We start from the raw sequence: 26,772 nt of genomic DNA, 5'->3' as shown, positions 1-26,772 counted from the left end.
CTTCACACACCCAGCAGAATGCAGCAAAGCACCTGGAGCTCTCCCATTTGAGATCCATTCAAAATGTGCAAAGGTGCAAGTTCGATTCCAGGTGAAATGCCCTTAAGCTCAAAACTTTCCCATTTTGAACAACCCTTTCTTTATTTGTTGTATAATTCTGTACCTTAACCAATTTGGATCAACATCAGTGGTGCCGGAACCCTGAGGTGGAGGGGGAGTGTCCTTTGGTTTGACAAGAGACAACGTCAGTTACTGTGCAGAGTGAAGGAACCACAGCTTGTCCTGTGCTGAGCTCAAAGCCACATTGCTGCTTCTCTGGAATTCCACACAAGTCCCTCTGCAGAAGGTCAGTAAACTTCAGACATTATTCTTCATTGGTAAAAGTGGATTAAATGAACGGGTTTAAATGATTGAAATGTAGTTTGCAAAACTGATGTACTTCAATTTTTATTTTTAAATGAGTTCTCCTATTGCAATGATGGTGTCTTAACTAAAAAGGGAACAATTTTTATTATTTATGCAACATCCAACTGATTAAAATCTAAAATAGTGATGTTTCTCTTGACTAATCAAATGCACTTTATTCTTTCCCACACTTCAAATTTCCTGTTTGCTATCTGCTGTATGAAAATGTTTCAATATATAACCTTTGCTGTTTCTGTTTTCCAAAACAATGTTTTGATATTTACAAAAATAAATTGTCGGATTAATCATTTTCCTCCACAGACGTTGCCTGAGCCGCTGAGTTCCTCCAGACGTTTGTCTTTTTGCTTCAAGAAGAATAAGTGGTTGTGTTGAATTTTCAGAAGGTCTTTGATAAAGTCATGCATAAAAGATCAACAAGGAATAATAAAATATGTGGATTTGGCAATGTTCAACTGGCAGGCTTGGAACTGATATTTATTTTGGGTGGCACATGGTGACAAATAAGCCATCATGGAAACCATTGCTTGAGCCTGTTATTTTCAATGTACATTAATGATTTTGACAAGGAAGTAAATTTAATATTTCTAAGTTTGATGACATGAAACTGAGAGTAATTAGAAGCAAAGAGGATGCAAAAATGTTTCCAGGTGATCTAAGTCAGTTGAGCTAGTGCCCCCAAAAAAACACAGATGCAACATAGAGTCATTGAGCTGTACAGCATTGAAATAGGCCCATCGGTCCAATGCATGCATGCTGACCAAGATGTCTATCTGAGCCAGTCCCAACTGCCTGCACCTAACCCATGTCTGTCCATACATTTCCTAAACATAATATTGTGGATATACATGATTCTATGATGAAAAAGCAGAAAGACTGAGAACTGTATGAATTGTGCTTGATTCAGAAATATTAATAAGAAATCTGCATCTTTGTCCACCAGTCACTGAAAGCAGACATGAGATGCAGCACGCAATAAGTAGGCAAGTGACGTTTGTTGGTCTTCTCTTCTGGAGTTTTTGAGCACAGTAACAAGATGTCGTTGCCATTTTACAGGATATTCCTGATCTCACCCCTTTTGTGTTCTGTTTTGTTCTCCTTACCCGAGAAAGGGTTTTCTGCCACAGAAGGAATTCAGCCAAAGCTGACCAGACTGATTCCTGGAATGGCAGGGCTAACATGTGAGGAGAGGAGGAACCACTGGGTCAGTAGTCACTGCAGTTTGGAAGAGATAAACGGGACCTCACTAAATCAAACAATTCAGGCAGAGCTAGACAAACTCCATATGTAAGGATTTTTTCAGTGACTGGAGGATGTAGAACAAGGGGTCAGACTTAAGACCTTATGGGCTGAGATGTGGAGAAATGTCTTCATGCTGAATATTGTGAGCCTTTAAAAATTCACCCCACGGAAAAAATGGTAGATGACAAGTAACTGAATCCAGGTAAGTAGCGGATAATGTTTTTTTTTACTTGAGGCTTAAATAGGGAGAGAATTGTAATATAGGATTGACAGAGAAGATTGTGTTGAATGACGGAACCTGCGCTGCCCTAGCAGATGCGGCTTACCTGCAGTCCGTCTGTCTTTGTGTTTTATGTTGTTTTTTTGTCTTGATTGTAGTGTTTAGATGCGATGTAGTTTTTTGTGGTTGTGTACTATGTGGGGGGGGGGGGAACAGTAAAATTGTCTCTCCTGAACGGAAACGCACATTTTCCTGGGCTGTGTCTCCGTTTCCGCTGCGGCCTACCATCGCAGAGCCCACAGACCAGACTTGCCATCTGGACATCGGAAGCTCGCAGGCCCTGGGGTGGGGGCCGCCATCGGGAGCTCTGGCAGCGGCAGCGTCTTCGCCCGCCCCGATTCGTGGGGCTTGGGTCGGCCCACCGCGGACATTTCACCGTCCGACGCGGCCTAAAATAGGCTGCGGGATTTTTCTCTGCCCGGCGGGGGCTTCAATGTCGGGAGCCCCGACCACCCCGACGTGCAGCGGCAGCATCTTCGCCCACCCCGAATCGCGGGGCTTGGGTCGGCCCGCTGCGGACCTTTCACCGTCCGGCCCGGCCTGGAACGTGGCAACTTCAACAGCCTGACTGCGGGAGAAGACGGCAGGGGAAGGGAAAAGACATTCTGGCCTTCCATCACAGTGAGGAGGTGACTGGAGGAGACACACTGTGATGGATGTTTCTTTTTGTTTGTTTGTGTTGGTTGTGATTGTGTGTGGAATGGCTTATTTTTATTGCTCTATTGCTGGACTGTGGGTGACCTTTCATTTCACTGCACATCTTGTGACAAATAAACTTGACCTGAGGCTCAAAGTGGCAAATAATCCACTCCTGCTCCTCTTTTGCATGTTTCAATAAGGTTTTGTGATGGTTTGATCTTTTCTTTGCCCTACACACCTCTGCTGCCTACTGACACATTGTGAAATTTAGTTGAGAAAAAAACAGAAAAAAAAACAGCCCAGAGCTCAGAATAGCCAAATCTTTGTGGTTAAATTGCAAGAGAGCTCTTAATGCAGCCTTGACCATTGCTCTGAATTTTGCTTCAGGTCCTGAATGTGATGTGGAGAAAGGCAGAACCCCTCATTGCTCTTGGGATCTCTCAGATCTATATAATCTTCTGAATGAGCTTGAAAAACACAATAATTACACCTTGCGCCCTTCTAACCTCACATTTCTTTAAAATTTTAAAAATAAACTTTAGGCACAATAAACAATTTTTTACAAAACTAATTTTGAAGAAAAGGGTCCTGACCCATTACATCACATAGCCATGTTCTCCAGGGATGCTGCCTGACATGCTGAGTTACTCCATTATTTTGTGTCTTTCCTTGGTAAACCAGAATTTGCAGTTCCTTGTTTCTACACAATTATAAAACTACATAAAAACATCTTCAGACACTGTATACATTCAATACTGTCACACTCAATAGCATTAGCATTTATCTTTTCATTAAACACCTTTAACACTCATGTGGCCCCCCTGTGGTGATATCCCTTCTCTTGTATGAGGGGTGTCCCCACCAGACTCATCCCACTATGTGCAGCAGGAGAAGGTCCCTTGACTGTGGTCCTCCCCCTCAGGGTGTTTATGGTGGCTGCACCAAGCTTCAGTGCGTTCCTCAGCACGTTTTCCTGCAGTCTGGAGTGGGTCAGGTGGCAACATTCCCCGATGGACCTCACTTTGACATATCGTTGCTACATTCCTCAGCATAGTAACAGTGTGTGGGGTAAGTTCCTGTCCTGATAATCCGGCATTTGACCCACAATGAGCAGTACCAGAACAGAAACACTGCAATGGAACTTTTATGTTTAGAAACGAAAAAGTCAGTTACTCACTCTTACTTTCAATGGCCTTAGCATTGAAGGCAAGCAAACCATATGCCTTCTTAATTACCATAACCACTTGTGCTACCACCTTCCGTGAGCTCTGAACTTGGACTCCAAATGTACTGAAGATATGTGTCTCAAACAGGCTCTGTCTAAAACTTTGTTATTTCCCACAGGGAATCCACAAAATGAGGCCAACTTTTCTAGGCAGCAGTTTGCCAGCTGATTTGATGTTTGGTTTCTTTGTTTTCCTGCTTCGACCTGTTTCCACACAGAGTAAGTACTTTCTCATACAATACAATACAATACAATACAATATATCTTTTTTGTCATTGTACAGGGGTACAACGAGATTGGGAATGTGCCTCCCATACGATGCAATAAATTAATTAGCTAGTCACGGTAGCGCAGCGGTAGAGTTGCTGCTTTACAGCGAATGCAGCGCCGGAGATGCAGGTTCGATCCTGACTACGGGTGCTGCACTGTAAGGAGTTTGTACGTTCTCCCCGTGACCTGCGTGGGTTTTCTCCGAGATCTTCGGTTTCCTCCCACACTCCAAAGACGTACAGGTATGTAGGTTAATTGGCTGGGTAAATGTAAAAATTGTCCCTAGTGGGTGTAGGATAGTGTTAATGTACGGGGATCACTGGGCGGCACGGACTTGGAGGGCCGAAAAGGCCTGTTTCCGGCTGTAGATATATGATATGATAATATTAATTTAAACAACCCAATGAAACAAATTGGAACAGTTTTAAAACAGAATAAAGTGCAAGTAGATCTGTGCCGGTTCACTGTGCGATGTGACCATCCGGCTCAGCAGGACTGGTTCATAGCAGCTATGGTCCTGGGGATGAAGCTGTTCCTGAGTCTGGAGGTGCGGGCGTAGAAGGCCTTGTATCGTCTGCCCGATGGTAGAAGCTCGAACAGACTGTTGCAGGGGGTGTGGAGACTTTGTGGATGCTGGTGGCTTTTCTGAGGCGTCGTGTTGTAGATTCCCTCCAAGGCTGGTAGCTGTGTTCCGATGATCCTCTGAGCTCTACGGACTACCCGCTGAAGAGCTTTCCTCTCTACTTCCGTGCGGCTGAGATACCACACAGGGATGCCATGTGTTAGAATGTGCTCTATGGTGCAGCGGTAGAATGTCGTCAGCAGCTGTTAGGGTAGACCAGACTTTTTCAGTGTTCTTATGTAGAACAGTCGTTGCTGTGCCTTCTTGATCAGTGCAGCAGTGTTATTGGACCATGTTAGGTCCTCCGAAATGTGAGTGCCCAGAAACTTGAAGCTGGACACTCTCTCCACACTGTCCCCGTTGATAAAGATCGGGGCGTATTCCCCGTTGTGTGACCTACGGAAGTTGATGATCAGCTCCTTGGTCTTGGTGGTATTTAGGGACAGGTTGTTATCAGAGCACCAGTCCGCCAGGTTCTGCACCTCTGCTCTGTATTTTGTTTCATCACCGTTGGTGATCAGCCCGATAACCGTTGTGTCGTCTGCAAACTTGACAATGGTGTTGGTGTCGAATGCAGGACACAGTCGTGTGTGAAGAGGGAGTAGAGCATGGGGCTCAGAACACAGCCCTGTGGTGTGCCGGTACTCAGGGTGATAGTGGAGGACAGGTGCAGGCCCATTCTCACTGCCTGCGGTCGTTCCAGCAGGAAGTCCAGGATCCAGTCGCATAACGACAAGCTGAGGCCCAGCTGGTGGAGTTTGGTAATGAGCTTGGTGGGGATGACCGTGTTAAAGGCAGAACTATAGTCAATGAATAGCATCCTCACGTACGTACCCTGTCTCTCCAGGTGAGTCAGGACAGTGAGAAGAGCCAGAGAGATGGCGTCCTCAGTGGATCTATTTGCCCTGTATGCAAATTGATGTGGGTCCAGTGAGGCAGGGATGCTGGATTTGATGTGTGAGAGGACCACCGGTCATAACAAGTTTGTCTTACTTTATCATTGTCCGTGTAAACCCACACCCCATTGTCAATCTCGTTTCCCTCTCCACGTCTCTGAATGTGCTGCTGCCTCACATATCCATGCCATCCTTGCTGGAGCTCCATTTCTGAGCCCCTCCCATCAGCTCCTTCTCCTGCACCGACACGGTCCATATCAAAGTCAGAAATGGCCCCCGGTGAGCTTGTTGCAGAGGTAATCTCTCCCTCCTTATCCCGCCCAGCCTGTCTGCAGCCTTTGACACGGTTGTCCACACCATCCTCCCCCAACACTTCCCCACCACAGTCCAGGCGGGTGGAACAGCCCTCGACTTATCGATCCACTCGCAGTCCGAGAACTACCTGCAATGCTTCACTTCACGCTCCCGCACAGTTCTGCTGAGCCCCCTTCGACAATCTACCCTGGACCCCTCCTATTTCTCATCCTCACGCTGCCCTTCGGTGACATCAGCTGAAGTTTCAGCGTTGCTTCCACAAGTTGACTGTGGACACCAGCTCAAACCCCCCAGCAACTCCCTCGACCCCTCCATCATCTCCACATTCCCAGACTACACGTGGGACATCCAGGACTGGATGAGCAGAATTCCCCTCCAACTGAACACTTTGAATCCCAAAGTTGTCTTCAGTCCTACTACAACCCCTTTCCCCAGCCCGCAATTCCATTCCATTCAAATCCCAGAATATTTTGGGGGTCAGACAGGAGATTCAGTGGCAGCAAACCAGACTCCAGGATGGTGATTTGCCTCCCCGGTGCCAGGGCCCAGGATGGTGCGTTGCCTCACCGGTGCCAGACTCCAGGATGGTGCGTTGCCTCCCCGGTGCCAGGGCCCAGGATGGTGCGTTGCCTCCCCGGTGCCAGGGCCCAGGATGGTGCGTTGCCTCCCCGGTGCCAGGGCCCAGGATGGTGCGTTCCTTCCCCGGTGCCAGGGCCCAGGATGGTGCGTTGCCTCCCTGGTGCCAGGGCCCAGGATGTCTCCCAGCAGCTGGAGGACATTCTCAAGGATGAAGGTGAGCAGCCAGAAGGTGGTGGGCACTTTGGCACAAATGAGATGGGTAGGAAAAGGGATAATGTCTGATATTTTCCCTACCACTGACGTGAGTCTCACTACATTGACAACTCTCCAACCCTTCCAGGATCTCACCTGTGACTGGAGAACACACGCAGAGCTTTGTTAAGGCTCGCCGGGCTCGCCATCTCTAGATTCTGTCCGGTGCCATGTGTTAATGAGGATAGGAATAGGAAGAAAGAACAGATGAATGTATGGCTCAGGAGTTGGTGAAGGGGGCTGGGATTCAGATCTTTCCGCCATTGGGATCTCTTCTGGGGCAAACGTGACCTCTACAAGAGGGATAGTTTGTGTCTGAAATGGACGGGAACCAATATGTTTGCATGGAGATGCACTAGTGTTACCAGGAAGGTTAAACTGGAGAGGCAGGGGGGTGATGGGAAGATGGAGATGAGGATAAGTAAGTCTCAAAGGAAGGACAGACAGAGGGAGGTGAAGTTATATAGTGAAACTGATGGGCGGAGGTATGTTTATTTCAATGCAAGGAGTATTGTGGACAAAGTAGATGAACTTAGAGCCGAGATCGCTGTTGGGGACTATGACATTGTGGTCATTGTTGAAATATGGTTGTCACAGGGACATGACTAGCAGCTCAATGTTCCGTGTTTCTATGTTTCAAATGTGATAGAGAAGGAGGGAAAAGAGATGGGGGGGATTGCTCTACTAATCAGGGAAACTGTTGTTGGCACTCAGAGAGGACACACTGGATGGTTTGTCCATTGATGTGATATGGGTCGAGCCATGTAAAAGTAAGAAAGATGCAAGCAATTCAACGGAATTGTATGTGAGGTCCCCCAAGAGCAAGCAAGAAATAGAGGAACAGATATGGACACACATTAGTGGACGATTACACAAAGGGACGTCTTAGGGGGTGACTAATGGTATATCCAATAAGATTTCTTGTGACAGCTGTGAATAGTGCAACATGAGAAAGGAATCCAAAATGGACCTTGTGTTGGGAAATGAGACTGGCCAGGTGACTGGTGTTTCAGTGAAAGAGTATTTTGGAGATAGTAATTACAACTCCATAAGTTTTAAGATTGATTTGAATAGGGGCAAGTCTGGACTTTGACACAAGTCATTAATTTGAGTAAGGCAAATGACAATATTATTAGGCAGGAGCTTGGTAAGGTACACTCAGAGCAGTTGTTATTAAGTTATTCTACGTCTGAGATTGAGAGTTGTCTGAAGGATAGTTGATCAAAGCTCAAGACCGGCAGGTTCCATGAAGGAGGGATAAGACTGGCAAAGGGAACCTTCGATGGCCAAAGAGGTTTGTAAATTTGGTCAAAAATAGAAAGGAAACACGTGCAAGGTTCAAGAGTATGATAGCAGAGAGGGCCTTTGAGGAATATAAAGCAAGGAGGAAAGAAGTCAAGCGGGTGATTAGAAGTGAGAAAAGAGGCCACAAAATGGCTATGGCGATTTGGAGTAAAGAAAGTTCCAAGCCATCTTATACTGACATTAAAATCAAGACGGTAAACAAGGAGAAAGTAAACAAGAATAAATGAGGGAAACTGAGACTGGAGTTAAGGGATGTAGGTCAGGTATCAGATAGCCCCAGGGAAGAGAGGAGCAAGGCAAAAAGACAAAATAGTGAAATAAAGTGAAATATGTCAGTAAAACAGGTGTGGTAGATTGTTTGGGGATTCTTTGCCTGAAAGTCATTAAGTTGTAAGATACCCAAGAGAAATACGAAGTGTGGTTTTTTCAGTTTGCATGTGGCCTCACTCTAGCATTGGAGGAGGCCAAGGACAGAAAGATAAGTATGGGAATGGGAGTTTAAATGGTTTATTTGTTTAAAATGGGGATAGAGAATTCAGGGAATTAAAGAACTGTGAGTCACACATCAATGGTAGGAAACAATTGGAAAGGATTCTTTGGGATAGAATTGACTCCCATTTGGAACAAAATAGATTAATTAAAGACAATAGGCATGACTTTTACGTGGCATTGTCTGCAGTGATTTTAGTAAGGCATGATAGACTGATGCTGAAGATTAATAAGTATGGGATTAACATTAAATTGTTTGTCAGGATTCAGAACTGGCAGACTAGAAAACAAAGGAAAAGACAACATTCAGGCAGGAAGTCTGTGACCAGTGGAGTTATATATAGATCTCTGCTAGGACCACTGTCGTTCATAATTTATACAATGAATTTAAATGTAGATGGGTCGGTTAGTACATTTGCAGATGAGATCAAGATTGCTGGGGTTGTGCAGTGTGAGCAACGCTGTCAATGTATCAAAGTATGTTGTAAAGTAAAGTATGGGATATAGAGCAGCTACGGAAATGGGTGGACAAATGACAGATGCACTTTGGGAGGTTGAATGTAAGGGGAAGATAAACAATCAACAGCAAGACCCTTAACAGCATTGATGTACAGAGGGACCTTGGGATCCAGGTCCAGAACTCTCTGAAAGTGGTAATACAGGTAGATAGAGTGGCAAAGAAGGCAGATGGCATGTCTTTGGGTGGATCATTGTCTATAAGAGTCAGGAAGTCCGGATGTGATGCAGCTTTGTAGGACTTTGGTTAGGCCGGATTTCAAGCATTACATGCAGTTCTGGATGGCCCAATAGAGGAAAGATGTCGAGGCTTTGAAGAAAGGGCTGAGAGGGTTTACAAGAATAATGTCTGTATTACTGGGTATCAGCTACAGGGAGAGGTTGAATAGACTTGGATAGTTTTCTATGGAATGTTTGACGTTGAGGTGAGGCTTGATAGAATTATACCAAGTTATGGTCAGTGTAGACAGTCAGAATCTTTTCCCCAGGTTGGAAATATCAAATGCTAGAGGGCATGGCTTTAAAGTGAGAGGGGCAAAGTGTGAAGGAGATGTGAAGGGCAAGTATTTTACACAGAGAGTGGTGAGTGGCTGGATCATGCTGCTGGTGGTGATGGAGGTAGATGTGTGATTGGGATTTAAGAGACTTTTGGATGGGCACATGGACATGCAGGGAATGGAGAGATATGACTTATGTGTAGGCAGATAAGAGTTCGTCTTGGCATTATGCTCGACACAGACCTTGTGGGCCGAGGGGCTTGTTTCTGTGCTGAACTGGTCTATGTTGTAAACCACTGCTGGACGAGGAGCAGGCAGGAGGCAGGAGCGTGTTTATTCTGTCCCAGGTCGGTCCCACAAGGGCCGGGGATGCGGTGTGTACAGGATCCGTCTGATCTCCATCCACTTCAGGAAGCCCCGCCACAGGGAAGGCCGGCTGGAGACCCAACACAAACACCCTGTCTCCCACTCACTCTTCTCATGTCACGAAGTATCCCTGGATCAGGCCAGGTTAGTCCACACATCTCTTCACAAACTCTGCCCGTCTCTCTGGAGGTTCTGTGGGAGATCAAAACATTCAGGTGGAGGAAATGTGCTGAAAATGTTAATTCCTTCATTTTTCCTCTTTCCAACAGAAAAGATAAATCAGATTTATTTCATGGATAATGGAGGCGACATTGTGTTAAAAGGACCGGAGAATCCTGGGAGTAACATTCTTGTCTGGGAATTTGAACCACACTCAGCGCGGGTAAAACAGACAGTGGTAACTCTCCGCCCGGCTAACAGCGGCGCGTGGAACATGCAGATGGGCAATGGCACGAGTCACACGGAGGTGCATGTGGGTGACCGCACTGTTGATCTGGCAATTAAAAAACCCACATTTAAATGGTCGGGATTGTTCACTTTGAATGAAAAACAGCCGAGGAACCAGATCCTGAAACTGTATGAAATATATGGGATCAAAGGTGAGTGGGAGAGACACGGATCAACAATGTGTTTCTCTGTAAATAATGTCATGTATAATGATGAGAGGTGGCGGGAATTGTGAGACTTCTTCCCCCGGTGAATCTCTCAATGAAACAATTGGGGGAAAGATTTTCTGCATTGATTCTGTGGGTCTGGGGTGAGATTGCCCAGTGACACTGCTGCTCAAAGTTACCCAGTGAACCAGGTCCATGCCTCACTTGGTTGAGATCCCAGAGGAAGTCCATCATCTGTGGAACTTGCACTCAGTCAGAGAGATCCCACCTTGAGGGCGTTCGGGGGAGACACGACAGGGACAAATGTATCAATCCAGTTACATCTGAACGGTGTTTGCATTCACTGGTCAGAGTGTTGCCGGTTGTACCAGCAGTGCCACAGTGAACAGCGGGCGATTACCTGCGTGAATGTGAACAGATTCAGGACTTCCTCCCACGCGTTTCACAATGAGGAATTCGCGAACTTGCTGACGGTTCCTGCGGTGAATCTGCCGGCGCTCCCCGTCACTTCTCCACGTGGAGACCAGGAGTGGAGCAGGAACACGCTGATATTCCCCGACCCTGACGCTCCAGGATCCGGTGCCGGGTGGAAACTGTTTAGGAATCGAAACTAATCGTTTTTGTAGAATTAGAGACCCTTTTATTATTTTTTAAATGAAATATTCAATATTAATAAATGTGTTTACTTCTAAAAGTTGGCGCCATTCAGAACCATTCCATTAGCTTGAGAACTTCATCAGAGGATGAACAAGGCCTTTGCCTCCTTTAGATAATTCTCCACAGGTAGAATCCAAAGGGATTTGAATTAAGTCATTGCTCTAACGTTTGCCGATAGGGAGTGAATGAAAAGTTGGATCCAACTACTTTGTTCTTCATGCTTTCCCCAGCAAAATCTCCATTGCAGAATATTCTAGGCTGCAGGAGTACATGCTGAGAGACACACTGAAGATCGGTGCCAACACTGCAAAGGCATCGTGGAATAGAGCTGCAGTCCATGGTCCTTCTGCCACCAGGTCCTGAGGAGCTAAATCTAATGTACAAACCTCTGAAACACTTGAATTCGCATAATCTCAGGATGCAACATGAGTGTCAATAGTGTTGTGTACACAATATGTGTGAACACTGCCAAAGTGAGGAACAATAACACAGTGTGTAGTCTGAACAATATCAAATTCAGATTTAGATTCAGATTAGTTCACTGTCATATACATTTGGGTAAAACACATTGATTGTTTAGATGAAGTGCAGAGTAAATTATAATAACAGGTACAGTAAAAACATGCAACAAAAGCAAAACAGCAGAACGGTGCAGAGATTACAGTGCAGTCTGAAATAATGCAAAATAAAACCAGCGTTTAGGAAAATGCCCCAGGGGATGGATGATTGGTTTAACGTATGTTGACTGTTTGTGGCTCTGGGCTTGGACCAGCTAGAGTTTGGCAGAATGAGGGGCGGGTCTAGGTTTTCAGCTGAGGTGGGATTGAGCCCAGTCATTGGACTGGACACACCACGACTCACTCTGAATCCCATTGATCTGTTGTTCACAGTTGAAGCAAGTCCACAGCTCCCTCTGCTGGGCAGTGACGTCACACTCAGCTGCACCATCTCCAGACTCTCAGATACAGTCAGTCTTCACTGGAGACCAAAAGACTCATCCCAGCAGAACAGGAGGGACACTGAGCAGATCCGCCTGAATAACACGGTCTATCTGATGGTCCGACATGTCACAGTGGAGGATGGGAAGTTGTATGTGTGTGAAGTGCAGGAAAACGGAAAAATCGTTCACACAAGTAATGGAGATTTTACTGTAAACAAAAGTAAGTGTAAATACCTCCCATTGGATATCAAGTAGACACTTGTATCACGGTGCTTCTTGTAATGTTATGCGTGCGCCCTGTGATGAACTGTGGACAGTGACCAACTGCTCTCGTGTATAAAATGCTGCAATGATCAGGGAGAAGTTTCCAGAAAGTCTCTCTCTGTGGAGCAGCTGCCTGCTTGTCTCTGTGTGACAGACACACAGCACGGGAGGGATGATATCTTTCTGTAACTATTGTTCAGTAAAGTATTTTGTCAGTTTAACTTGCCATCAATGCTCCAGTATCTGAGACTGAGATACTGATACAGGACTCACGTCAAAGTGTCAGATAGAAAGTGTAGTCACCATGACAACCGCCAGCCCTTGCTGTTCACACTCACACTGGGGGTCCCGGTGCAAACATCAGCACTGAACAACAACCCGTCCGCTCTCCCCTCACTGACCCTTCACTGAACCTGCACCTCCTGCAGACCGACAGAGATTCACCTCCCGGGCCGCTCTCGGGAGTCTCCGGGAGGTTTCATCCCATCCCGGGAGATTCCAGGACAGTCCATGATTTACTGCAATTTACTACATTACAGTAAATTTTGTTTATAAAAAGATTTGATGAGTTTTGGAGCAAAATTAATTTGCATTTGAAGCTTGATCAGCTGAACAAACCACCGCAAATATTTATCAGAATGGGGTTGAGAATCTCTCTGTGCCACAGTAACTGTAAAACTGAAAGGAGTTATCCTGTCTCTCTGGTACAGCTTTATATAAACAGAGATACACGGTTTACCGCTCCAGCACAGACCACAGTGAACTTCACCTGGTTTGCTATAATACTCATGGGGATTCCAGCACAGTCATGACCTGGACATCTCGTCGCCTTCAACGATACAACGTAATAGCAACTGCAACACCCTCTCAGCCCATCAATGTCGAAGGGGCCGACTTCGGGAATCGCCTGGTGACCTCAGCGAAACCCTTCGATGGCAAGGATTTCAGTGTGAGGATTGTCCCCGTTTTGTTTCAAGATGCCGGACGTTACAGTTGTTTTCTTGGAAACGAAGCATCAGTGAACAACGAGGGCAGCAGTTCTCCATTTCTCACCGTTGATCTCATCACAGTGAAAGGTAGGAGACAGAATGCTGCCAGTGTTTTCACTGATGAACTCATTCTTTAAACATGAATTCTTAAACATTCTTTCCACAGTCAGCGCTGAACCGTCTGATGCAGCGAATAAATGACAACAATAGTGGTGCAGCGACCATAGAGATTAGTCCTAGGAGTCGAACCCTCAGATTGGCCAGCAAGGTCACGTGTGAGTGCGACGGTAGGGATTGGTCCAGGGAGTTGAGGCCGCTGATTGGACAGCAACGTCACGTGTGGTTTTGGCGCCCAAAACCAGTCAGTTAGGAGAGTTCTTCGAAGTGAACAGTTAGAATTAATGGTTGTCTGTAATCTCGTTCGTTATACTTTGTAATCGAATGTTGCTGTCGCAATAAACTTCAACAAAGATTGAGCCTCCAGTGGTCACCATTCTGAGCATCTCACTCAGATGCTCCTAAAATGACCCCCATATTCCTCTTTGCCCCTTGAAGTTCTCTTTTTATTTTTGAAACCGTCTTGACGCATGAAAAAGGGTGCAATTCATGGAATATCAGTGGCAGTGGGGTGTTGTGTCCAACACTGTGGGCAGTGGGGTGTTGTGTCCAACACTGGGCAGTGGGGTGTTGTGTCCAACACTGGGCAGTGGGGTGTTGTGTCCAGCACTGTGGGCAGTGGGGTGTTGTGTCCAGCACTGTGGGCAGTGGGGTGTTGTGTCCAACACTGGGCAGTGGGGTGTTGTGTCCAGCACTGTGGGCAGTGGGGTGTTGTGTCCAACACTGGGCAGTGGGGTGTTGTGTCCAGCACTGTGGGCAGTGGGGTGCTGTGTCCAACACTGGGCAGTGGGGTGTTGTGTCAAGCACTGTGGGCAGTGGGGTGTTGTGTCCAGCACTGGGCAGTGGGGTGTCGTGTCCAACACTGGGCAGTGGGGTGTTGTGTGGTGGGGAAGATGCTGGAGTCAATTCTGACATCAGTGGTGGGGAAGATGCTGGAGTCAATTATAAAAGACGAAATTGCTGAGCATTTGGATAGCAGTAACGGGATCATTCCGAGTCAGCATGGATTTACAAAGGGGAAATCATGCTTGACAAATCTACTGGAATTTTTTGAGGATGTAACTAGGAAAATTGACAAGGGAGAGTCAGTGGATGTGGTGTACCTCGACTTTCAGAAAGCCTTCGACAAGGTCCCACATAGGAGATTAGTGGGCAAAATTAGGGCACATGGTATTGGGGGTAGGGTACTGACATGGATAGAAAATTGGTTGACAGACAGAAAGCAAAGAGTGGGGATAAATGGGTCTCTTTCGGAATGGCAGGCAGTGACCAGTGGGGTACCGCAAGGTTCGGTGCTGGGACCCCAGCTATTTACGATATACATTAATGACTTAGACGAAGGGATTAAAAGTACCATTAGCAAATTTGCAGATGATACTAAGTTGGGGGGTAGTGTGAATTGTGAGGAAGATGCAATAAGGCTGCAGGGTGACTTGGACAGGTTGTGTGAGTGGGCGGATACATGGCAGATGCAGTTTAATGTAGATAAGTGTGAGGTTATTCACTTTGGAAGTAAGAATAGAAAGGCAGATTATTATCTGAATGGTGTCAAGTTAGGAGGAGGGGGAGTTCAACGAGATCTGGGTGTCCTAGTGCATCAGTCAATAAAAGGAAGCATGCAGGTTCAGCAGGCAGTGAAGAAAGCCAATGGAATGTTGGCCTTCGTAACAAGAGGAGTTGAGTATAGGAGCAAAGAGGTCCTTCTACAGTTGTACCGGGCCCTGGTGAGACCGCACCTGGAGTACTGTGTGCAGTTTTGGTCTCCAAATTTGAGGAAGGATATTCTTGCTATGGAGGGCGTGCAGCGTAGGTTCACTAGGTTAATTCCCGGAATGGCGGGACTGTCGTATGTTGAAAGGCTGGAGCGTTTGGGCTTGTATACACTGGAATTTAGAAGGATGAGGGGGGATCTTATTGAAACATATAAGATAATTAGGGGATTGGACACATTAGAGGCAGATAACATGTTCCCAATGTTGGGGGAGTCCAGAACAAGGGGCCACAGTTTGAGAATAAGGGGTAGGCCATTTAGAACGGAGATGAGGAAGAACTTTTTCAGTCAGAGGGTGGTGAAGGTGTGGAATTCTCTGCCTCAGAAGGTAGTGGAGGCCTGTTCGTTGGATGCTTTCAAGAGAGAGCTGGATAGAGCTCTTAAGGATAGCGGAGTGAGGGGGTATGGGGAGAAGGCAGGAACGGGGTACTGATTGAGAGTGATCAGCCATGATCGCATTGAATGGCAGTGCTGGCTCGAAGGGCTGAATGGCCTACTCCTGCACCTATTGTCTATTGTCAGTGGGGTATTGTGTCCAACACTGTGGGCAGTGGCACCATTGTGGGAATTGTTGCTTATTCAGCAACGTTCTCAAAGTTGGCGTAGAAGCTTGTCAGTGATCCTTTGGGATAGTTCTCCAGGCATCGGGGTTTAAGAAAACGTTGGGTAGAAACCCCAGCTGTTGTTTTAATTCTCAGTGAATTTCTTGTTTCCCAGCTGAAGAATCTAATGCAAGGACTGAGGGAAGAAACGTTACCCTGACCTGCTCCGTGTCAAAGGTCACCGAGTCAATGAGACTTGTTTGGTTCAATGGTGATGGCAAAGTCGTGGAAGAGAAATCTTTCAAGGAGCGAAGGCAGGAGCAGATATCTTTGCAGTTAAACATTCCAAACGCTGATGCAGACAAAAGGAAATGGACCTGTGGTTTGTTTTATCAAAATACTCTCAAGGTTTTAATTCCGTATGAACTGAATTTTTTGCAGCACAATGGTAAGTGTCTTGTCTTCTGCTCTTTGTTATTTCCACAGAAATGTAATGTTATTTCTTTTATCTAACATATCTAATTTCATGACCTACTGTGTACTCCAAATGTCTCTCTGTTTCTCAAGACTTTGTCAGAGCTTGCCATTCATGGTGTACGTCCCAGCCTCATTTGCACCACAGAACACATCACCTCACAATTGTCTGGATTAAGCTCCATCTTTCATTTCTCAGCCCCTTTCACCAACACATTGATATCTCTTTGCAGAATAAGACCACTGTCCACACTATCAACAATTTCACTAATCTTCCTGTCATCTGTGAACTTATTGATCTTGCCTCCCATATCCATTTCTAAGACATTCATGTAGATTACATACAACAGGGTCCCATTACCAATTCTTGTGGTACATCATTAGTCACAGGATTCCAGGTGCAAAAACACCCCTCTATCATCACCTTCTGTCTCTTTGTTGCCATAGATTGGACACATCTTCTGTCTGTTCTCAAATAAACCTTTCCTCCTCTGCCCTATCTTCATAATGTTTTGGGACACTGAGCTCTCCCTCCACTTTTCTCATCAAAAGGGCCAGTATGACTCTGTGGCGATGACTCTTCGTTGATAACTGGGGGTACACTGTTTAAGAATAAGGGGTAGGCCATTTAGAACGGAGATGAGGAACTTTTTCAGTCAGAGAGTTGTAAATCTGTGGAATTCTCTGCCTCAGAAGACAGTGGAGGCCAATTCTCTGAATGCATTCAAGAGAGAACTAGATAGAGCTCTTAAGGATAGCGGAGTCAGGGGGTATGAGGAGAAGGCAGGAACGGGGTACTGATTGAGAATAATCAACCATGATCACATTGAATGGTGGTGCTGGCTCGAAGGGCCGAATGGCCTACTCCTGCACCTATTGTCTATTGTCTATTATGTGCTGGTCACAGAGGAACCTGGGACAATAATAATGGCAACAATTCTGAACCATTCAGTCTCACTCAGATGCTCCTAAAATTATCTCCAAATTTCTCTTGGCCTCTGGAGTTCCAGTTTATTTTTTTTAAGTCAACTTCAAGCATGGGAAAGGCTGAAATTGATGGAATATCTGTGGCTGTGGGATGTTGTGTCCAGTGGCAGCATTGTGGAAATTGGTGCTTTCTGAGCAACATTCTCAAATTTGATGCCAGTGATCCTTTGGGTTAGTTCTACAGGAATCATGGTTTAAGAACACATTGGGTAGAGACCCCAGCTGTTGTTTTAATTCTCAGTGAAATTCTTGTTTCCCAGTTGAACAATCTAATGTAACAACTGAGGGAGGAAACGTTACCCTGACCTGTTCTGAGTCTGAGGTCACTGAGTCAATGAGACTTGTTTGCATGAATGGTGATGGCAAAAGAGTGGGAGAGAAAATTTTCAAGGAGCCAGTGAAGGAAAAGAAATCTTTACAGATGATCATTCCAAAAGCTGATGCTGACAAAGGCCAATGGAACTGTGCTTTGATTCATCAAAATATGTCCAAGGTTTTAATACTGTGCTCTCTGCAGTCCAATGGTAAGTGTCTTATCTGCTGCCCTTTGTAGTCTCCACAGAAACCTGTTATTTATTTCTCCTAATATGTTACATTTCATGATTTAGTGTGGTTGGAGCCTAAGGAATGGGGTACTGTGAGAATGATCAGCCATGATCACATTGAATGGTGGTGCTGGCTCGAAGGGCTGAATGGCCTACTCCTGCACCTATTGTCTATTGTTTATTATGTGCTATTCACAGAGGAACCTGGGACAATAAGAATGGCAACAATTCTGAACCATTCAGTCTCACTCAGATGCTCCTAAAACTATCTCCAAATTTCTCTTGGCCCCTGGAGTTCCAGGTTTTTTTTAAAAGTCAACTTCAAGCATGGAAAAGGCTGAAATTGATGGAATATCCGTGGCTGTGCGATGTTATGTCCAGTGGCAGCATTGTGGACATTGGTGCTTTTTGAGCAACATTCTCAAATTTGATGCCAGTGATCCTTTGGGTTAGTTCTACAAGAATCATGGTTTAAGAACACATTGGGTAGAGACCCCAGCTGTTGTTTTAATTCTCAGTGAAATTCTTGTTTCCCAGTTGAACAATCTAATGTAACAACTGAGGGAGGAAACGTTACCCTGACCTGCTCTGAGTCTGAGGTCACTGAGTCAATGAGACTTGTTTGCATGAATGGTGATGGCAAAAGAGTGGGAGAGAAAGTTTTCAAGGAGCCAGTGAAGGAAAAGAAATCTTTATAGATGATCATTCCAAAAGCTGATGCTGACAAAGACCAATGGAACTGTACTTTGATTCATCAAAATATGTCCAAGATTTTAATACTGTGCTCTCTGCTGTCCAATGGTAAGTGTCTTATCTGCTGCTCTTTGTAGTCTCCACAGAAACCTGTGATTTATTTCTCCTAATATGTTACATTTCATGATTTAGTGTGGTTGGAGCTCAAGGAACGGGGTACTGATTGAGAATGATCAGCCATGATCACATTGAATGGTGGTGCTGGCTCGAAGGGCCAAATGGCCTACTCCTGCTCCTATTGTCTATTGTCTATTTATTGATTAGCATAACTTTTAAATCTCGAGTCCATTGCATGTCTGTATGGATACTTCCATTGTATATAGTCCAAGACTCAGAAGCACATGATATGATAAGGCTCACTCCTCACTGATAGACAATTTGAAGGTAATGGTGAATGTGTCTGCCTTTGCTGTTAGGCTACTCCTGAGCTAGGAGAACTGTTCCGTGTTTTTCACGGTGTCACTGTCAACAATTAATTTCATAGCCCGGTGATGTACAGTGGGGCAGGGAGATAAAGTTTAGTGCAGATGTAGTTGGAGATGAGGATCATCCTCAAAATGATAACACCAAGGTCACCTCTGCAAAATTCTCCAAATTCACATGAAGGAGAAGTAAACCAATGCTGCTGTCCTCTCCCACACCAGCATCTCCACTGCGTCCTGATCTACACTCAGTTGGTTCAGTTGGGCAGGTCACGTTGATCACATGCCCAACAGCAGACCCTGAAACAGACACTATATTCAGTGATCAGTCATGGAAAGAGACCACCAGATGGTTGGAGGGAAAGATTCATGGATGTGTTCAAAGATGCCTTAAAATGATTGCAACATTTTCACTGCTTATTGGGAATGTCTAGCCCATAACTGCTGAAAGTTGAGAAAGATCATTCAGGATGGCACTGAGCATTAGATCCTTGCATTGAAAGTATACAGAAGCCCTATATAAACAATGGAAAGAGTGCAACTCCACACGAACTAATCACTCATTCACCCTGTCAAGCTTCTCCTCCCCTCTCTGTGGAAGAAACTATAGTTCCTGCATTGGCCTCATCTGGGAAGTCTGAAACTACTAAAACTGGAGTGGAAGAAATAAACATTCCACTGAGGAATGAAGACTTTGCTTGTCCTCTGCCTGTGCCTCAGTGACAGTAGGACCCTGCTCCATCAGCCGCTGCACCAAGGGAGAGGCCACCCCCACGCCCACTCCCACTGTTGTGTCCCCAACCCTTGGATTGGAAACCTGTGCTAATGGCACTACAGAAATCCATGCGGGAGGTTGGAGATGGGATCCCTGACACTCCTCAACATCTCTTCCATGCTGTCAGACAGGTAGAAGTCTTCCCATGTATGCGTCGTCATCACTGTTTCCATCAGACTCCTCTGGGGCAGATGTGACTTTGAACCTTGACCTCCAGGGTGCTGGTGCACAAACCTCCCCATCCTTTGGCCGAACTACAGCCGGCTGCAGTTCCACTAACATTCCCGAGAAATGTTCCTATCATTCTGAACTGAGGTGTCCTTCAAGTACTGGAGCCTTGGGTAAATGGGTGTGTGAACAAATTGGCAACTGTGTGGCATTGATGCACTAGTCAAACTTACTACAAGAAATGAAAGATTATGTACGCGACACACAAAGGAATTTTCTGCAGCATTGCGATAGAATAGTGTGTTCCAGCTGCACTGATAGCAATAGGCTGCTCTATTTCTTGAGAAAAAGAAAAAGAAATACATCTGCTTAAATTTGAAATAAAATCAGAGAAAGCTGGAATCCTCCAACTGGTCAGAGATCATCTGTGGAAAGAGGAACACAATTAATGTTTCTGATTGAAAATGCTTTGTTAGAATCTGATGAGGATTTTCAGACTGAAAATTTAACTTTGCACTACTTCAGTTTGTTCTACAATCTTTGCACCATTGTGCTATGTTGGGCATTCCTCGTTGCATACATTGTACCAGTTATATCAGTTGTATTATTTAATCAATGAGCTGCGTGCAAACAAGGAACTTTATTGCACTGAGGTGTAAATGACAATAAACTACTCTGATTAGTTTCTCTTCCCATGGACACTGCCTGATCTGTCGAAGGTTTCCGGCATTTATAGGTTTCGTGCTCCTGGTTAGAAAGGATTGATGATTGAAGCCATGAGCCACCCAGTTGTGAACAGTTCTCTTCCAGCCATTATTTCAGTCTCAGCCCAGAGTGTGAGTGGCCTTTGCCCTGAGGCATCGCCCTGGGGAGTATGGTAGAGCACAGGGATCTAGTAGATAGGTTGGTCAAAGCTTTCAGTACATTGGTCTGCATCAGTCAGTGTATTAAGTATAGAAGTTGGGATGTTATGCTACAGTTGTACAATAAGTGAATCAGGCCGTATTTGGAGTATTGTGTTCATTTTTGGTCACTCTGCTATTGAGAAGGTGTTGTTAAGCTGGAAGGAGTGCAGCAAAGATTTATCAGGATGTTGTCTGGACCAGAGAGCCTGAGCTATAGAGAGAAGTAGTCAGGCTTGGACATTATTCCGTGGAGGGCAAGAGAGTGAGGAATGAGATTATAAAGATGTATAAGATCATGAGGGGGCGTATACACAATCATTCACTTTATAAGGTGATTGGATTTATGTTTATGTAGGAAAATAACTGCAGATGCTGGTTCAAATCGAAGGTATCACAAAATGATGGAGTAACTCAGCGGGTCAGGCAGCATTTCAGGAGAGAAGGAATGGGTGACGTTTCACGTCGAGACCCTTCTTCAGACTTGTGTTTATTGTTCTCTTGGGTGCAATCTTTACATGTGAATCTAAACATTCCCACTGCATACAATTCCAGGTTTGATGATTTCAGTGATAATTTCTTCAATAGGCTTCACACCTGAATAATCTAGTTCCATAGTTCCATAGTTGCACCTTGAGTGTAGTAAATAATTCATGTTACAGACATTTCCAAACGAAATTCGAACTGCAGATTTCACAAGGACCAATAACAGCCTTCAACTACTACAGGAGTAACAATTATACCTTTCCCTGCATAATCCAAAATAAAGCTATTTCTGATTTTAAGACTCCTGAATTTCCATCAATGTCCAATGCTACCGATCAAAGTGTAATTTCACTGGAGCTTGTAAACTGATGGCATGATGTTATATCAGTGAATAAAACAAAATAAAATACAAAGCATTTTGTGTACACATGTTAATGAAACACAGACCTTTCAAACCCAATGCATGAGGGTAAAATTGAAGGAAAATTACACCTTTGTAAAATGGACATTTCTTTAAATAAACCCAAGTGCGTGTGTGTGTGCGTGCGTGCGTGTGTGGGGGGGGGGGGGGGGGGGGGAGTGGCATGGGCATGTCTCTCACATTGAAACATAGAAAATAAGTGCAGGTATAGACCATTCGGCCCTTCAACGCCATTCCATATGATCATTCCTGATCATCCAAAATCAGTACCCTCTTCTGGCATTTTCCCCTTTATCCCTTGATTCTCTTGTCCCAAAGAGCTAAATCTAACCCACTCTTGAAACTTCACAACTCACTGGGTAATGGATAGGACAGATCTAGAGAGATATGGACCAAACACGGGCAGGTGGGACTAGTGTAGCTGGCACATGTAGGCCACAATGGGCAAGTTGGTCCAAAGGGCCTGTTTCCATGCTGTATCATTCTATTGGCTCTAATAGCTCCTCAGGCAATAGGGCCAAGAGTGAGAATTCAGAACCTGGAGAGTCTCAGCTGTGAGTCTGTATCCACTCCCGCTTGTGTAGACACCGCACTGAACACCTGGTTCACATCAGTTTAGATAACGAATCAACCAATTTTGTATATATTCAGACACATCTCATTCACCCAAAAATTATTCACATGTTCCAAAAGCAATGAGACAGAAAATATGAAAGGGAAGTACTCAGATGTAATGGACGAAAAATAAAAGGTACCCTGGATTGACACAAATATTTCTCACTCTTGACACAATATTTCTCACTGTGTCCCATTGTCTAATTCAGAATGTTTTGATGTCACATCACAGACAGGAGTATTTAATTATGAAACAAGATGGAGAATGAAACTAAAAATATCAACTTTGTCCTTCACAGTGAGAGCACTTCCAGACATTTGGATCATCACGGTTCTGGGCTACTTGTCGATTAAACTGGCCGTTGCTCTTGGACTAATTTGCTATTCATGGAAGACGCACAAGGTGAGAATTTCATGAACTTTTCAACATATGAAAAACCAATGGTGGGGTGTCTCTGGCATTGAGAAAATGGATGTTCACAGAACATATTAGAGTGGCAACAATCTGTATTTTAGTGTTTGGCAGAGAACAGTGCAACACAGAAATAGACCCTTTGGCCCATAATGACTGTGCTGAACATGATGTTAAATTAAACTAATCCATTTTGCCTGCTCGTGATCCAAATCTCTCCATTCCCTGCATATGAACGTGCCTATCTGGAAGCCTGTTAAAAGGCACAATCATAAATGTTTCTACCACAATCAATCTATAAACTTCATGAATTAAACATTTTCTGTCATTTCTCCACTCACATCTGCAACTAATCTATCATGCCAATCAGGATGCCCCACCAACTCCGGCGAACTTCATCAGCAGCACCATCACCGACCTCACCAACTCCGGCGAACTTCATCAGCAGCACCATCACCGACCTCACCAACTCCGGCGAACTACCCCTCAGTGCCTCCAATCTCATAGTTCCCCAGCCCCGCACGGCCCGATTCTACCTCCTACCCAAAATCAACAAACACAATTGTCCCGGCAGACCCATTGTCTCTGCCTGCTCATGCCCCACCGAACTTATCTCTACCTACCTCGACTCCATCCTATCCCCCCTGGTCAAATCCCTCCCCACCTACGTCCAAGACACCTCACACGCTCTCCATCTCCTGGATAACTTCCGGTTCCCAGGCCCCCACTCCCTCATTTTCACCATGGATGTCCAGTCACTCTACACTTCCATCCCCCACAAGGATGGTCTCGAAGCCCTCCGTTTCTTCCTCGACCGTAGAACCAGCCAATCCCCATCGACCAACACTCTCCTCCGCCTAGCAGAGCTGGTTCTTACCCTCAATAACTTCTCCTTTGACTCCTCCCACTTCCTCCAAACCAGAGGCGTAGCTATGGGCACTCGCATGGGCCCTAGCTACGCCTGCCTCTTTGTCGGGTACGTCGAACAATCCCTGTTCCAGACGTACACTGGCCCCATCCCCGAACTCTACCTCCGCTACATCGACGACTGCATTGGTGCTACCTCTTGCACCCATGCAGAACTCACTGACTTTATACACTTCACCTCCAATTTCCATCCTGCCCTTAAATATACCTGGACTATCTCTGACATCTCCCTCCCATTTCTGGACCTCACCATCACCATCACAGGAGAAAAATTAGTGACGGACATTTATTACAAGCCCACCGACTCGCACAGCTATCTGGACTACACTTCTTCCCACCCGGTCCCCTGCAAAAAGTCTATCCCCTACTCCCAATTCCTCCGTCTACGCCGCATCTGTGCCCGGGATGAGGTGTTTCAGACTAGGGCTTCCGAGATGTCCTCGTTTTTCAGAAAACGGGGCTTCCCCTCCTCCATTATAGATGAGGCTCTCACTAGGGTCTCTTCTACATCCCGCAGCTCCGCTCTTGCTCCCCATCCCCCCACTCGCAACAAGGACAGGATCCCCCTCGTTCTCACCTTCCACCCCACCAGCCAGCGGATCCAACATATCATCCACCAACATTTCCGTCACCTACAACAGGACCCCACCACTGGCCATATCTTCCCATCCCCTCCCCTCTCTGCATTCCGCAGAGACCGTTCCCTCCGCAACTCCCTGGTCCACTCGTCCCTTCCTACCCAAACCACCCTAACCCCGGGCACTTTCCCTTGCAACCGCACGAGATGCAACACCTGTCCCTTTACCTCCCCCCTCAACTCCATCAAAGGACCCAAACATTCTTTCCAGGTGAGACAAAGGTTCACCTGCACCTCCTCCAACCTCATCTATTGCATCCGCTGCTCTAGATGTCAACTCATCTATATCGGCGAAACCAAGCGCAGGCTCGGCGATCGCTTCGCTGAACACCTGCGCTCGGTCCGCATTAACGCCACTGATCTCCCGGTGGCCCAGCACTTCAACTCCCCCTCCCATTCCCAGTCTGACCTCTCTGTCATGGGCCTCCTCCAGTGCCATAGTGAGGCCCGCCGGAAATTGGAGGAGCAGCACCTCATATTTCGCCTGGGCAGTTTGCGGCCCGGTGGTATGAACGTCGACTTCTCCAACTTCAGATAGCTCCTCTGTCCCTCCCTTCCCCTCCTCCTTCCCAGATCTCCCTCTATCTTCCTGTCTCCACCTATATCCTTCCTTTGTCCCACCCCCGACATCAGTCTGAAGAAGGGTCTCGACCCGAAACGTCACCCATTCCTTCTCTCCCGAGATGCTGCCTGACCTGCTGAGTTACTCCAGCATTTTGTGAATAAATCGATTTGTACCAGCATCTGCAGTTATTTTCTTATACTACAGGATGCCCCATCTATGCTAGTCACATTTGCCCACATTTGGCCGATACCCCTTTAACCTTTTCTTATCATTTACTTGTCCAAATGTTTTTTAAATGCTGTTACAGAACCCTTCTCAGCTATCTCCTCTGGTAGTCCATTCCAGAAACTTCTCACCATCTGATTGAAACAAATTGCCTCTGAGGTTCCTATGAAATCTTTCTCCTCTCACTTTAAACCCATGTCCTCTGATTCTTGATACCCAACCCTGGGTAAAAGACTGTGCATTCACGTATCTATTCCTCTTTACAATCTAACCTTGTAATTTTGTAAGATATCAAATTTGAAAGAAGACTTTATCAATACAAAATTGAAAACAAAATTACATATTCATGATGATATTGGTGTGTTTTTGTTTACATGAAATGGCCATGAAAATGTTTCCAACTTGATCTGCAACCTCTTACCTATCACTTCCAGTCTATTGTTTATCATTGAAGGGTAAACTCTTTATTTAAAAGCATATTTGTTGCTCTTGTTTGATACAGTGCAGCAGAAATCCATGGGAAGTTACAGGACACGTCACAAACGATTCAAAAGAAGCTGTTGCATTGCAGACCCTGAATTCAGCCCCTGATGTGAGAGGTCAGAATGAATGACCCAGCGCAGGAGGCCATTCAGCCCATCAGGATCATGCCCAAGAAAATTTGTGTTTCTGGGAAAAAAAATTGAGCCGAACGGAGACTTTGGAAATAGTTTTGTGGATTTATGTGCATTTGCTTTGTGCTTGTTTGGTATGTTGCCGGAGTCGGTTCTATCCCACAGTGAACATGTCAACAGTCTATGTCCTAGTGCTGGTTATTTCCCTTCGCAAAGACCATCTCCTCAAGTGCAAATGATTTACTTGTCATCTTTGCCAAAAAATGCATAAATACACTGATTTAACTGCAGAGAATGTAAAGGAAGAGTTGGAAATGCAGAATGTAGCATTTTTGGGAATGGAATTCTTTACTTTCAACCTAATTTGTAGCTTTCCTCCTTTGTACCTGCTCAGACTTAACGTAATTGTAGCATCAAGTTTTTAAATGCAATACATTTTCTGCCTGATTATTTACAAATGAGAGTCAGTTTTCTTCACACTGATTCGACTTTTGTATTCAGCTTCCACAGATGTTGTGGAAAAATAAAGAAGATAAATTATGCAACAAAAAACAAAGACCATTGCTGGGAAATGTGCTGTCCCTTCAGCTTATATCTCAGAAGGATAACAACTAACAATAATGATTTTACTGAAAAATGAAATTTCAGTTCTCACTCAGGTGTAGGAGTGAGGGAGAACTGAACTGTCGGAGGTTGTATCTATAGGATTATATAATCACTCGTAAATTGCCCGCAATCTCTGGGCAGCATGGTGGTGCAGCGGTAGAGTTGCTGCCTTACAGCGCCAGAGACCCAGGTTAGATCCTGACTACGGGGGCTGTCTGTACCTAGTTTGTACGTTCTCCCCGTGACCATGTGGTTTTCTCCAAGATCTTTGGTTTCCTCCCACACTCCAAAAAATGTACAGATTTGTAGGATAATTGGCTTGGTATAAATGTAAATTGTCCCTGGTGTGTGTATGTTAGTGTGTGGGGATCGCTGGTCATTGTGGACTCGATGCGCCAAAGGGCCTGTTTCCGTCCTTTATCTCTAAA

The 26,772-nt window shown here is 45.4% G+C and overlaps 1 protein-coding gene across 1 annotated transcript; it reads left to right on the top strand.

Moving 5' to 3' along the window:
* The first annotated feature begins 271 nt into the window (after positions 1-271).
* Positions 272-26,178, top strand: LOC144599912 (uncharacterized). Its single transcript, XM_078411176.1, has 9 exons — positions 272-346; positions 3,929-4,028; positions 10,186-10,515; positions 12,078-12,347; positions 13,102-13,467; positions 15,986-16,258; positions 17,532-17,795; positions 22,658-22,761; positions 25,627-26,178. The coding sequence occupies exons 2-9, from the start codon at positions 3,941-3,943 to the stop codon at positions 25,735-25,737; spliced, it is 1,806 nt and encodes a 601-aa protein (XP_078267302.1). The 5' UTR covers positions 272-346; positions 3,929-3,940; the 3' UTR covers positions 25,738-26,178.
* The last annotated feature ends 594 nt before the right edge of the window (positions 26,179-26,772 follow it).

Source organism: Rhinoraja longicauda, chromosome 14 (genome assembly GCF_053455715.1).
Source record: "Rhinoraja longicauda isolate Sanriku21f chromosome 14, sRhiLon1.1, whole genome shotgun sequence".
Classification (NCBI taxonomy): domain Eukaryota; kingdom Metazoa; phylum Chordata; class Chondrichthyes; order Rajiformes; family Arhynchobatidae; genus Rhinoraja; species Rhinoraja longicauda.
Note: the sequence above shows the minus strand (reverse complement) of the source record. Positions and strands in the feature narration are given on the sequence as shown.